Source organism: Nothobranchius furzeri, chromosome 4, assembly GCF_043380555.1.
Source record: "Nothobranchius furzeri strain GRZ-AD chromosome 4, NfurGRZ-RIMD1, whole genome shotgun sequence".
Lineage (NCBI taxonomy): Eukaryota > Metazoa > Chordata > Actinopteri > Cyprinodontiformes > Nothobranchiidae > Nothobranchius > Nothobranchius furzeri.
Genome location: NC_091744.1, coordinates 86,689,290 through 86,702,718, shown reverse-complemented (window position 1 = coordinate 86,702,718; position 13,429 = coordinate 86,689,290). Strand labels below are relative to the sequence as shown.

At 41.2% G+C, this 13,429-nt stretch overlaps 2 protein-coding genes across 4 annotated transcripts in view; both read right to left on the bottom strand.

The window, feature by feature from the left end:
* Window positions 1-148: 148 nt before the first annotated feature.
* zpd (zona pellucida glycoprotein d) lies at window positions 149-5,579 on the bottom strand. Its single transcript, XM_015965388.3, has 10 exons — window positions 4,733-5,579; window positions 4,610-4,655; window positions 4,433-4,540; window positions 2,889-3,097; window positions 2,659-2,816; window positions 2,481-2,595; window positions 838-965; window positions 581-764; window positions 389-494; window positions 149-319 (listed from the first exon to the last, which is right to left on the bottom strand). Exons 1-10 carry the CDS (start codon window positions 4,751-4,753, stop codon window positions 198-200), a joined length of 1,197 nt encoding a protein of 398 aa, XP_015820874.3. The 5' UTR covers window positions 4,754-5,579; the 3' UTR covers window positions 149-197.
* Window positions 5,580-7,394: 1,815 nt separating this feature from the next.
* nup93 (nucleoporin 93) overlaps window positions 7,395-13,429 on the bottom strand; it is a 28,860-nt gene continuing 22,825 nt past the window's right edge. For 2 of the 3 annotated variants that reach the window (XM_015965383.3, XM_015965385.3), the window contains 10 exons: window positions 11,357-11,548; window positions 11,157-11,283; window positions 10,996-11,068; window positions 9,475-9,519; window positions 9,037-9,153; window positions 8,843-8,961; window positions 8,634-8,751; window positions 7,980-8,063; window positions 7,770-7,898; window positions 7,395-7,667 (listed from right to left, as the gene is read on the bottom strand). In XM_015965383.3, the coding sequence (XP_015820869.1) occupies window positions 7,557-7,667; window positions 7,770-7,898; window positions 7,980-8,063; window positions 8,634-8,751; window positions 8,843-8,961; window positions 9,037-9,153; window positions 9,475-9,519; window positions 10,996-11,068; window positions 11,157-11,283; window positions 11,357-11,548 (1,115 nt within the window). In that variant the 3' untranslated portion in view covers window positions 7,395-7,556. The remainder of the gene's footprint in view (window positions 7,668-7,769; window positions 7,899-7,979; window positions 8,064-8,633; window positions 8,752-8,842; window positions 8,962-9,036; window positions 9,154-9,474; window positions 9,520-10,995; window positions 11,069-11,156; window positions 11,284-11,356; window positions 11,549-13,429) is intronic. The other variant, XM_015965384.3, reaches the window with a different exon arrangement.

Genomic DNA, 13,429 nt, shown 5'->3' with positions numbered 1-13,429 from the left:
TGCTTCAAGAACACCCTGAGCTCTTCTGAAGGTTTCATCCTGAAGGGTTTCTTGGTTAAATAAAAAGGTCAATTAAAGGGCGGTCGTAAACGTGCAACAGAACGTTTGTAGGAACTAATCATTTAGAAAGAAGAATTCAGGAGTGAAATATTTTTTTCACATTTTTATTCATGCTGCTGAAAGCAGCAGCTTGATCGTCAGTGCTCTTCTACTTTTGCTATCCTTCTGCTTCCTGCCTTTGCCACAGTGATGAGGATGGTGAGGAAGAAGCCCAGAATCCACACACCAGCCACAGGCAGTACCACCTTTGTCAGCAGGCCTTAAAGAGAGACGATAGTCACCAAAGCAGCAGGATAAAACTGAAAGAGAAATGAAAAGAAGATCTCACTAGATTGAGGTCTGTCTGGCATTTCAATCCTGATTGGTCCATAAGACAGGAGACCCTGGTTGGGAAACTCTCGCACGGCTTCTCTCTTACTGATCGAACTGCAGCTCTGGGGAGAAAACGAACAGAAATGTGGAAGAAGATCTTCAAAAGTCACAAAAACAAATCCATATTCTCTGATCTGAGATGGCTCACGGGTACGCAGGACTTCTGGTCGTCCAGCTCACACAGCTGCACGGTGCAGTGCAGATACAGCTCGTGAGGCTCCGTTATGAAGCGAAACATGTCGAAGCTGTAACGAACGGTGGAGCTTTTTCCGTTTTGTCCAGATGTTTCATCACCCAAGTCGAGGAAGGAAACTGTCCGGTCATTCACACAGCTGGGGAGGGCGGGGTGACTTAGTTCACAGAATAAAAGTAGGCAACATGAATGATTAATGTACGAGTTCTGACCCGTTCTGAATCAGACTGTGGACCAGTCCGTTTGTAGAGTTGGGCTGAGGAGACTGAGTGGCCCAACACTCATTGATTTGAAGCAGGAAGTAATCTGCAGGCTCGGTGACGGACACCTCAACGTACACCTAGAAAAACACAACTAGGGTCAACTGATCCAAAAACGATGTTAGACTACTACAGGACTCCACCAGCAGTCAGCCTGCAGATGCTGAGCTCAAATCTGGTACCAGAGATCATTCTCAGCATTTATCAAGCTGCCAGAAGAGGAAACGTATCGCTTTCTGAGATCGCAAGAAAATGACCCAAAAGAAGTGGCAAAAATCTGACTTATTGGACTCATCTGGTTTATTGTGACAGTCTGAACCACACGAACCTGCAGTTGCAGGATCAAGTCCAAACAATGAACAAAACAAGCTAATTATCACTTAGCAGCAGTAGCGAAGGAGGGGTTGTCCAACAATCAAAGGGTTACAGGATCAACCCCAGCAGGGAACTCTGCAATTGTGTCTTTGAGCAAGACAAGTAACCCTCTCTGCCCATTGGTAGTGGTCGGAGGAAGAGGTGGAGCCCCAGGTCAGCTGTAGCTATGACGTAGCTCATCACCGTCAGCGTGGGTGAATGGATGAATAACTCGCTGTGGTATTTAGAGGTTTAGTCACAAAGACCTTATACAAGTACAGGTCATTTATGACCGACTTGGTCATCCTTTTGTTGCTCCGATTACATGAACATGTGTGAACTGAAACCAACATGTGCAGCATCCATGTTTTCTCCTGTAAACACGCCGTCTAGCAGGGCTTTCGAGTCCTGGTCGTGCACGTTTTTCCTGCACCCACAATCCTGGTCTAGATAGGTTCGAGTTAAATTCAAGTTAAATTCATACTCCGTACGGTCTTTCCCTCTATAAACCTTTAAATGTCCCCTTGTTATTTAAATGGAGTTTCAAGTCATTTGCAGCTGAATTTAGTTAAGCTACTGACTTTTGGATGGACACATTTGTTATAAATCCCATTTAAGATCTGCCAAAATAATCTAAAATATTAAAAATAGCATTTCCAAAAACATACGCAAACATTTCTGGCTCTGGGACTTTTAGGCACAAGATGTTTAATTCCAAATTATGAACCAACTATAATAAAAAAAAAATTAATTGTGGTTGAAAAATAAAAGATCAAGGAGTCATTCATTTTTCTTCTTTTAAAGGTGCAGTATGTAAGAATAGTGAGAATTTTACTATGTGAAAATCCCAAAGGAAGGAAGGTTATCCTGAAACATTTCACATCCAGCTGGCTGTGGGGACTGTCAGTTTTTCTCTTTTCTAAACCAGGAAGGGGGGCCGTAACGTTTTACCATCAGTGAGCGTGGGGTCGCCATGTCTCCGGCGAGACAATTTGATGGCGGCCGTCAAAAAGCTCCAAAATTGTTTAAAAGGGTTGCAGTAACCACATTTTACCTCAGGGTGTCATTTTTACTTCATTCCTACATAATGCACCTTTAACATTCACTTCTCCAAATAGTTTTTGGTCATTAAACATTTAATTAGCTTAGTTTTTCTTTGCTAGCTTTCGTTGCTAAGCCAAAAATTAAGAGTCGCGTCAAAACAAAACCCGTCACATCTGGAAGAGCGTTTAACGGCCCACCTTGTCTTTGAGCTCTATAGTTGGAGCGCTGGTGTAGGCTTTTGAGAAGATCGGGTCAGAAAACAACATCATCTGTATCGTGGCGTCCATCTCGTCCACGTGCATCACCGTTTCACTGAAAACAGTCAGGAAATGATCAAGAAGAAATAAATCCGGGCTTACGTTTGTTACTGCTTACCTGGAGACAGGAAAGACGGGAAAAGGAAGGCCAACTCTTCGGACGTATGGATAAATGCATGTGAAGCTCATCTTAATGACAGGATCTCTGATGATGTTTCCAGTAACCTGACCATCTGATTGGACGCTCACAGAATAAAGGAAGTGGGTTGCATTTTTCTGGAACAGGTGAACAAAAAGGAGTCAAGACTCTTCTTTGGACGTTTAAAATAAATTATGCAACTGCTGTACCTTAAGTGGAGTCCCTCCACAAGTCAAATACTTCTCCTGGGAGATCTTGAACATGTAGTACGGGATTTGGTTGATGACTTCTCTCTGAGCACGACAGGAGGCGTTGGGCAAGTGGAGGGATTCTAGCGGCACTTTGTGGTGCATGAAGAAGGCTTCTGTTGCTCTGATCGCCATGTAGTCATTACCACACATGACTTTAATATGTGCACCTAGCAGAATTATACAGAAAGGGAGTGCATTTCAATTTTTATGCATTTCTGAAAAACATTTTTCACATTAAAAGGCGTTACTCATTAAATCAATACATCTGCAGCGGCCTCTAGTAGGAATGAATGCCTTGTGAGTCGTACGCTGGGGAAGAAAAACACTGATGCACCATTTTCAGGAACTAGAAGAAAGCCACATCAAAAAGCCGAGCTTCAGGTCACGCTATTTAGGCCCAATCCCCGCGGTCTTCAGCAAAGCGCACTTGGAGAACGTGTGCGGTGAGGCTTCCAGTGCGTGGTGCACAAGTGTGCAAATAATTGCCAAATTAAGACGGTAGCATTGCGTAAATCAACCAAAACGCATGCTGGTATGCTGGATGCCTTTATACTTTTAAATCTTTATTAACTTTCAAACAACCCAAGAGTTATCTGAAATTCTCTTATTGTCATTTTTCCTAAAAATCAACTGATCGCCCCAATATGAACTAATATGAACTACTTTCACTAAAATTAAAACAATTCTCCAGAAAAGGCACTTGAGCCTTTCCCCCGCAGCAATGGATTATGGGTAATACACTACGCCCTAGTCCGCGTTGATGCAGACTTGGGCGTAGTGCGGATCAAGGGTACGAAAGGGTGTGGTCAACGTCCGCACTTGAGAATCAGGGCAGGCTACGCACTCGCAGCCCTGGTCGGGATCGCACACTGGAAGGGCGAGTGGGATTGGTCCACAGAGTCTTATTTCCTGATATTTGGCTAGATAAGCTTTTCTGTGTTCCACATCTTTAAAGAGGAAAAACTTTAACTCACAAAAAGGAACTTTAATTATTCCAAAAGTATGTAGACTTAAAGGACTCCCTTGATCACGCGTTTAAAGAAAACTTAACTTTAAAACACAGAATGATCACAAAATGACGACTAATCGTGGCAAATAAACCAGCGAGGAAGGCCATCCCAGAATTTCTGAGTTAAGAGTAAAAGTCAAAAAGAAACCAACGGCGGTGAGTTTAAACCTCTGACAACTCCTCGTTCTGCTCCTCTGAACAATCCAACACGCAGACACACATCCTGCTTATAGATTAACCTGTTCTGCAGCAGAATAATAATCTGAGATTAATCAGGACCAGACCTGCTCCCTGCAGAGCAAGTTCCCACGACTCTTAAAGTTTACTTTAGCAGGAGACGAATAAACCAAACACCAAAGACTTCATGGTTTGTCTGAATTCTAATTTTCTGTTTAATCTGAAATTTCCCTGTTATGTTATCTTCATTAAAGATGTGATGCAGGTTATTATGACCTGCTGTACAAACAAGATAAAAACATAACTGAACACCTACTTTTGTCGCAGCGGTCAGAATAAAATCCTGCAGCACACCTGCAGCTTTTCTGGTCTTCAGACAGAACACATCTCGTTGGGTCGGAGCAATGCTCCACGCTGCAGAGTCCTGCAGGGAAAATTACTGGTTCCACTTCTGTTTTAATTCACACACATTCAGGATTTTTGTCCCTCTTACCATCCACTCTGTGGTGCATCAGGCTGAGGAAAAACACAAGGACCAGCTGGAAGCAGAAAAGCGTTTTAACGTTTTCACTCATTTACACGGAGAGTGATTTCTGGTCATGGTGCTGACACCCACCTTTAGGTCGATTAGGATCATTTCTGTAAAATAAATGAGAAAATCGAAGCTCTAGTATGATATCTGAGGGCGTTCAGGATGCTCTTCTGCCTTCCAGTCGTTTTCAGCACCTGCTGCTCTGCAGTCAGAAACACCTGAGCTGCTTTTCATCAGCCCTCGTTAGACACGCCCAGTTCACCTCAAACGCGCTTTTATGCCTCGTGGATCATTTATTCATAGCATGATGTGGTGAACTGCATCGCTTTGGTAAAATTAATGGTTTTATTCCAACTTAAATTGAAATCAAAGCCATTTATGACCTTTGACCTTAACTTTTGCAGGGGTTTGACAATTTAGCGCCAAATAAAAGAAACAAGTTTACTGTCATTATAGTTTTATTTTTAGATCAAACTGTGAAAAAATGATTTGCTGCACTTTCACCGCCTGAATAATAAAATAGTTCAGATTAGGATTTTTAAAACCGTGTGACTTTTAAGTCCTAAATATGATTTTGTATAATAAAATTTACATTTACAAACTTAAGATACACTCCAGTGTGTGTGTGTGTGTGGCACCAGTTCACCACTTAGTTTATCTAAATTTTGCATTTTTTTAAAAAACGACTTAAAAAGTCATGAATGTGATTTAAAATGAGCAAACTGGATGTCTGGAAATGTAAAAATAATCTACTTCTCAAGTCATGTTTTATTACGACTTTGACTTTCACATTCCCTCTGGGATTAATAATAAAGTATCTTTGAGTTTATGACCTCAAAAATAGGAATTTGTATCTTAGGATTTTTAAACACATTTGTAAGGCTTTGTCATAATTATAACACTCTTTAACTTTAAGAGCCTTAAGTCTGACTTTGTGTTAATCAGTTAAAACTTTCTAATAGTTATGATCCAGACAGAATTATTCGTTTTAATCCCGCGACTTAAAAACTTTCACCACAGTAAATAAAAAATGGCTCATCGTTCAGAAAACTTCATCCCATTTACAACTGAAATGATGAAACTCACTCCGGAACAACTTTATTATCCAGTAAAATAAACACATTAAAAGTCGGTGCTCATGTATGAAAAGCCAAAATGTCCAATAACAACTCAGATGGTTAATAAAAGCTGGAGCATCCATTTTAATGCCAGCAGGTTAGATATCCTGAGGGAATCCATAAGTAGGCCGTGGTATTTGTGCCAACTCGTTGCACCCTGAAGGCTTTATTCTCATCAGGCAGGACTTTCTCCTTTCTGAGGGTCGACCATCTGCTTCCGAACACCGAAACCTTTCCATCACTGAATGAAAGGATGAAACGGGTTTGCTGCTCTTCTCTCATAAAATAAGATTACAGCTTTTAAGGATTTACTAGACTTTCTGCACAAGAAATCACTTCAAAAACACAACGAGCCTTCATGCAGATGCAACTGCAAGCTGACTCTAGATCTTTAAATAAAAGCAACATAAAACGGATTTGCAGTGCAGCCCTCTTCTTCCCAAGCGGAGGTTGGTGGTCTCGTCGTCAGCGATGTGGGGCCACCCTGGTGTTGTGAAATAGCCGGCTTCTAGGAGGCGTCTGTCATCGGCCTGATTCACAACACCAGCTGCGGCACACACACCTGAGAGGCTGATGCTTCTGCTGCTGCAGGTGCAGAATCCAGAGAGGAGCAGGAAGGTGGAACCACCACACTGATGGAGTCACCAGCTTCTGAATCTTAAAGACACAGATCACCCTCCAGGTTTTCTGCAGAATGGTTTAAAGTGAGTGGCACCGTTTTTATTTTTGTGGTAGAAAAGATGTTCGAGCACGACGAGAAGCCCTTTGTGCTCGACCCATTTTAGTCCGAATCCAGGACAGAACGAGCCTCCATCTGTGTTTTCTCAGGCCAGGCTGAGGGACAAAGGCTTGGCCAAACTTCTAGCTGCAGGGCTAAAAATGGAGGGTGAACTTCAGCTGATGTTGGGCTCTGCTGCTGAACGATGGACGGATGTGTTCAGGTTGGCTGCAGAAGTGAAAATGTTCACTTAAGGGAGGTCAGGGCAGCGATTTAGATAAGACCCTTTGGTGTTTTCCAGACACGTCTCCTTTTTGTTTGCAGAGATCCAAAAACGACCCCTCTGGGCTCCTGGCTGAGTTAGCAGCCAACAATCTGCCTGGAGACGCGGCGTGCCAGACTCTGCAGCCTGTGGCAACGCCACCCGACCCAGTGGAGCAGAGCAAGTTCTTCTACGGTTGTCTGGAAACGCTTTGACATTTTATGACTTGCTGCCCTTTAGCATAAAACCAAATCATTTTTCTTCTGATCACAGAATGTGAAACTCACCACAGCAAGTTTGTGCTCCTTTTCTTCTGTTTTTTTGGATTTAAAATCTATTAAGTGTCGAGTGAAACATCTCATTAAGAACTGATCAAGCTCTTGTTCCCTCATTTGTAATTAAACTTGGCATTAGTTGTGCTTGTGGTGGTAGATGGTGGTAGCCAGGGAGCTAAGCACACTCTAAAGTGGTACAAGAGGTCAAAAGGTCACCGTCTATGGTACGTGGTGAACGAACCACACACTCCTAACTCCCAGCAGGCTCAGACACGACTCTGGACCGAGAAAACATTTAAAAAGTGGCAGCATGAAACTAACGATGAATCAGTTATAGTAGAAAAATAATAAATGAAATGAATTCAACAGAAAAGACAACAGAAAGATTTTTATTCCAATCTCGAGAGGGTACAAACGAAACGAAACTTAAACAGACGAAACTCAGACGGGTGAAACGTCACAAAACGAAATATAAAAACAAAATGAAACACAGATGGGTGTGTGTGTGTGTGTTTGTGTGTGTTTAAGTTTTGCATCAGTTCATCAGTAATTCCATCTGAACCAGTCTTGCATTGGTGTCTCCAGCCATGTTGTAGGGAATCATACCAGCGAAGGTGATCAGGGCTCTGGCTTGGCTGTGCAGCTGCTGTTGGAACAAAAAACGAAGAGAATTAAAAATCTGAGAGGATCAAACGGATTCAAATCCAGCTTTTGGGCTGCTTCCACATTTCTCAGGTTTAAAACTCACCATCCCTTTGTCTTCGATGGCCCTTTGGGATCGTGCCGGTGTGCCCGCCGGCGCCGCCTTCAGGCGTTTGTACTGGGTGTAGAGGATGTTCATGGTGGCCAGCAGCACCTCAGACAGGTTGTGACGCACCTGGAGACACAAACTGGTTTTTATGACAACACAACTAAACTCTGCAGCTGTGTTGCATGTTTAGGTCAGAAGTCTTCAAACCTCATCGCTGAAGTTCCTAAAAGCAGCGACTCGCTCCTCCACGCCGTCCTGACTGAGAGGAAGCAGCTTTAAGCGCTCCATGACCTTACAGGAAACACTCATCGTTAGATCTGACAGCGAACCCGTACGTTCTCCTGCATCGTTTTTAAAAACACTTGTTACCAACTTAAGTGCATTTATCTGTAAAAGGTATAAATAATTCACACGTTAGTCGTTATACTGAACAGCATCTGTTCAGAGAAACAGAGTACACCCTTTAGGACTGATAAGCTAACAGCCAGTCCAAAGGAGCTCCAACTCTCTAAAATTTGCATCCAAACACTTTTTTTTACTTTTGCACTGATTTCATTTTCACAGATATTTTAATATAAAAATGTGTTTTAAGGTTTTAAAATATAAAAATCTGAATCAAAACTAAAACAAGTTTTACGTTAGCAGCCAGTTCAGGCATCGTGTCTTACACGATTAGTCTTACTACATATTATAAAAATAGCATTCTGGAGATTTGAGCCATTTTAAAAAGAGCTGTTTCTCTACAACAGGCATTACGGTAATTATTATAACTTTTACATAGAAAACATGCAAAAACGATGAAAATCCCTTCTAGTTGGTGGACTTCGGGGGTTCTCTCTGCGTCGTCAGAGCTGCACTCACGTTGTAGGCTCTGTCCACGTGACCTGTGTGGTACTCATCAAAGAACGTCATCAGGTCCAAAAGCAGGTAGAAGGTGCTGTTAACCGTCTTCTCAGCTGCTACTCCCTGTGAACGATACCTGCCGCGAAAACAAGAAAAGAGTCGCTTTCAGACATTTGTAAGTAGATTCCAACCCGAACGTGTGTGTGTGTGTGTGTGTGTGTGTTTACCTTTCAGCTATAGCCACGGCTGTGTTTTTCAGCCTCTCTTTGTTGGACTGAGGTGCGCTGACCTGGGCGATGACTGGACTCAGCAGCCTGTTCATCAGCTCCAGCACCTTATCTGGGTTCTACGCAGCAGCGATAAACACGAATCAGACGACTCAACAGTTCGGAGGTTGCAAAAATCAGCAGCTTCTGCTCACCTTGGCCAGCTCGTAGAGTCTGACCGCCTCCTCAAACAAGCCTTTGTTCTCTGCTTCGAGAGCCACTTTGCTAATGATCGCTCGGGTGTCGCCTGCAAACTTATCTATGACGCCAGGCTGGAAGAGAGTTCGGGATTACCAGAGTCCTGCAGCTCGGGTGTGTATTCAGTCCTATTTAAGGACGTTTTTAAAACAGCTTCAGGAGTTTGGTATTTATTCTAGTTTCAGCTTTTATGTTTCTGAACGACTAATTTAATCAAATTTAATCCACCTTAAAACTCTCAACAACAACAAAAAGAAGGCAGAGGTGCATTAAAGCAGACGATGACTGGCTGAGCAAAACAAAGAGCCCAAACAGGAGACAACGTTGGTCAGAAAGAGGAGGACTTAAGGGGAGCAGGAAAAAGCCAGTTAGAAGCACAGACTCGGTCCTTTTACCTTCCTGCTGCCGTCCTTCTCTAGTTTTCCTAACAGCATGTCAAACTGCACAAAAGACAAAAAGACAAAAAGAATTCACTCAAATTTACTTTGATGTTTAATAATTTATATAATCTTCAAAAACTTCAAAGTACAACATACTTGTTTACATTCATCAATGTTAAACAATGTGTTTTGTATGAGATGAAACATATTTAACGTGTTTTAGGTACAGAACCAAACTAGGGATGCACAATAGATCAGCAAAAATATCGGGATCGGCCGATGTTTGTCAATTTCAACATTTCGGTATCAATAAGATAAATAAAACTGGGCCGATATTAACAACCGATATTTTTTCCATCTTGTTTCCATTTGTTTATCGGTTTCAGAGGGTGAGGGGGCGATGTGTATTCGTTTAGTCATGTGACAGTGATGGTAATCATCTCAGAAGTGTAAATGTGTGTCGTGTGTCCATAATTAGGGATGCAACGATGCCACTTTTTTCCAAACCGATACGATACCGATAATTGGATCTGAGTACTCACCGATACAGATTACCAATACCGATACTTCTACCACACAAAAAAATGCAATGATTTGGACTACAGGTTTTATTTTCTTCTCTGCTTTCAACAGGAAAAGACTGTGAGGTCGATAAAAAGTAAAATATATGAATAGAAATCATCACAAAACTAAAATATTAGGTGAACAGAAATGACAAGTTACAGTGAAGCCATTTTCAAGAAGCTGCATTGGTATCGGTTAACTTTTACCAATCGTGCCAATACCGATACCAGTATTGTATCGGTGCATCCCTATCCATAATAACATAAATTCAGCTTTATTCATTTTCATTCTATACAAAATCTGTTATCGACCATAACGGTGATACTAATATCGGTATCGGCCCAAAAATGTCACATTGGTGCATCCCCAAACCAAACATTTGACTTAACAGGTTTAACACAAATATAATGTGGGCGACGGTGGCACAGGAGTTGAGTGCCCGTAATCAGAAGGTTGCAGGTTTGAGCCCCGCTCAGTCTGTTGCTCTTAAATAAGCCTTAAAGCCGCTGTTGATCCGAGTGTAATAACCACTTTTATTAGTCACCATTTAAACCTGGTTTTACACCATATTAATAATAATAATTTACAGAATGCTTTTCTAGGCACCCAAAGCTCTTTCCAGTATTCATGAACTCACCTTCACACTCAGCTGAATCAGCTCTGCTCCAAACCGCCCTGCTGCATGTAATACTGGTCATCTGAGCAAGACCGGGCCGCGGTTACATAAAAGTGGCTAAAATCTTAAAGTTTTTGTAGTTTTATGTTTGCTAATATCACGTCTTATCGCCAGCTTCTATCAGAGCAGACCTCATGTGAAACACACTGATGGATGAAAACGGTGGAAAATCTTTTTTTTAGTTTCTGAAACTGAAATATTCATTTATCTTAAAGACTTCATGGATACGACGGTTTAATCTCTAAATACTCCCAAACAACACAGGCAGGCTGGGATCGTAAAGGAGGGTTACTCACCTCACGACTCTCAATAACAAGTTCACTGACACAACGCATGAACATGTTTTCTCCCTGGCTGTCTTTTTCATTGCTGTGGAACGGCAGAGATCAGATATTACAACCGGGATCCATCAGTAAAGCCTGCGGGAATATTAATGTTAAAAAGGACTGAGGCGTACCGTAGGAAGTAGAAGTACTGCAGCGCTTCCCTTGGATCCGTGGACTCAAACTTGCGAGTGTACAGCATCAGCAGACGGATAAAGTTGAGGCGTCGGATCATCGGAGGGTCACCTGGCTCCTGGCTCACTGCAGAGAAAACGTAAAAAGTTGAAGTCGCGTTTTTGAGAGTCTACCTGTAAACCGAAGCTGGTAAACTCACACAGCTGAGCGCTTTGACCAGACGACTTCAGCAGCAGCCGCAGCTCGTACAGAACCAGGGCGATGTGCACGGCGTGACTACGAAGTCTCTCCACACAGAACAGGAACGCCACGGCCGCCTCAAACTGCGCTGTCAGGAACAACACCTGGAAGTACAGGAAGGGATGCTGGCTCGCGGAGAAGTGGGACTCTCCTGTTGGACAAGAAGATCAGAGGAAACGGATAATTAGGTTTTTAAAAGCATCTCTTCAAACCAAATGTGAAAAAACTACAGATCTAAATCCTAAAGAGCCACAAAGTTCATGTCAGATGATCAAAAAATATATACACAGTACACACATATATATATATAGTACATATATATATATATATATATATACATATATATATATATATATATATATATATATATATATATACAGTACATATATATATATATATATATATATATATGTACTGTATATATATATATATATACATATATATATATATATATATGTATATATATATATATATATATGTATATATATATATATATATATATATATATACATATATATATATATATATATATATATATATATATATATATATATATATATATATAGTACATATATATATATATATATATATATATATATATATATATATATATATATATATATATATATATATATATATATATATATATATAGTACATATATATATATATATATATATATATATAATATATTTGGCTCAAAGTTCAACTGACTTTCTGTAGAAGACGAGCTGCATTGTTTCAGCGTCACTGCCTTTCTCTGCTTGAGCTGCATTTCACTTTCAATCAGAAACAGTGAAGTTGTGTGACTCGTGTCTGGAGCAGAGTAGCTACTAAAGACTGCTCTGGACGCCTCTAAAAGATGAGCAATAATGTTTTGTTTGTATTTGTTTGTAAGAAAAATATCTAACCTTTAAGTCAACATGGCTTCTGCAGCTAATTGTCTTTACAACAGTTAGAAATTGGCCAGTTTGACAGGTGTTGAGCTAAAATGTGTTTTGCTGGCTGAGATTCCTCCCTAACACACACATCTGTGTGCTAACTGCACACATGAGCTGTCCAAAGGGCCGCACATACAAATACAACAAACTAACAACTAGGGATGCAACGATAGCCCTTTTTTTCCAAACCAATGCGATACCGATACTTGGATCTGAGTACTCGACGATACCGATTACTGATATTTCTACCACACAAAAAAATGCAATGATTTGGACTACAGGTTTTATTTTCTTCTCTGCTTTCAACAGGAAAAGACTGTGAGGTCGATAAAAAGTAAAATATATGAATAGAAATCATCACAAAACTAAAATATTAGCTGAACAGAAATGACAAGTTACAGGGAAGCCATTTTCAAGCAACTGCATTGGTATCGGTTAACACACAACTTTCCAAACACACCCACATCACCCCGCTTCTCCTCCAGCTTCACTGGCTGCCAGTCAACTTCAGGGTTCATTTCAAGATCCTGGTTCTGGTCTATAGGGCCTTACATGGACAAGCACCATCTTACATTGGTGATCTTCTTAGTCCCTACACCCCCAGCAGGTCCCTGAGGTCCAGTGACCAAAGCCTACTGGTTGTGCAGCACCAGGCTAAAGGTCAAAGGTGACAGATCATCTGCTGCTGTGGCCCCCAGACTCTGGACCTCTCTCCCCCTGAGCCTGAGATCAGTGGACTCAGTGGTCTCCTTTAAAAAGCAGCTGAAGACTCACTTGTTCAAGCTGGCTTTTGTATGACCTTCTTCACCTCTCTCTCTTTATTCTGCTCTCCCCACCTATTCCACCTTCCTCAGGATCCACTGATTCCCCTCTTTCCTGTTCACTCTCTCTCTTTCTTAACATTTTGTCTATTTTTTTGCTCATTTTAAATATATTTTTAACCATTTTCTAAATGCTTTTAAAACTTTTTACATTTTTTGTTTTTGCAAAGCGCCTCGTGATTTTTATCATGAGAGGCGCTATAGAAATGATATTTTCTTCTTCTTCTTTTACCGATACCGATACTGGAATCGGTATCGGGTCCAGTATCGGT

Coding starts and splice junctions, on each gene's coding strand:
- zpd (XM_015965388.3), bottom strand. CDS start 4,753: ATGATCCTAATCGACCTAAAG. Junction 3,098..4,432: donor TTCTGACCGCTGCGACAAAA/GTAGGTGTTCAG, acceptor TAATTCTGCTAG/GTGCACATATTAAAGTCATG. Junction 765..837: donor CACAGTCTGATTCAGAACGG/GTCAGAACTCGT, acceptor CGCCCTCCCCAG/CTGTGTGAATGACCGGACAG.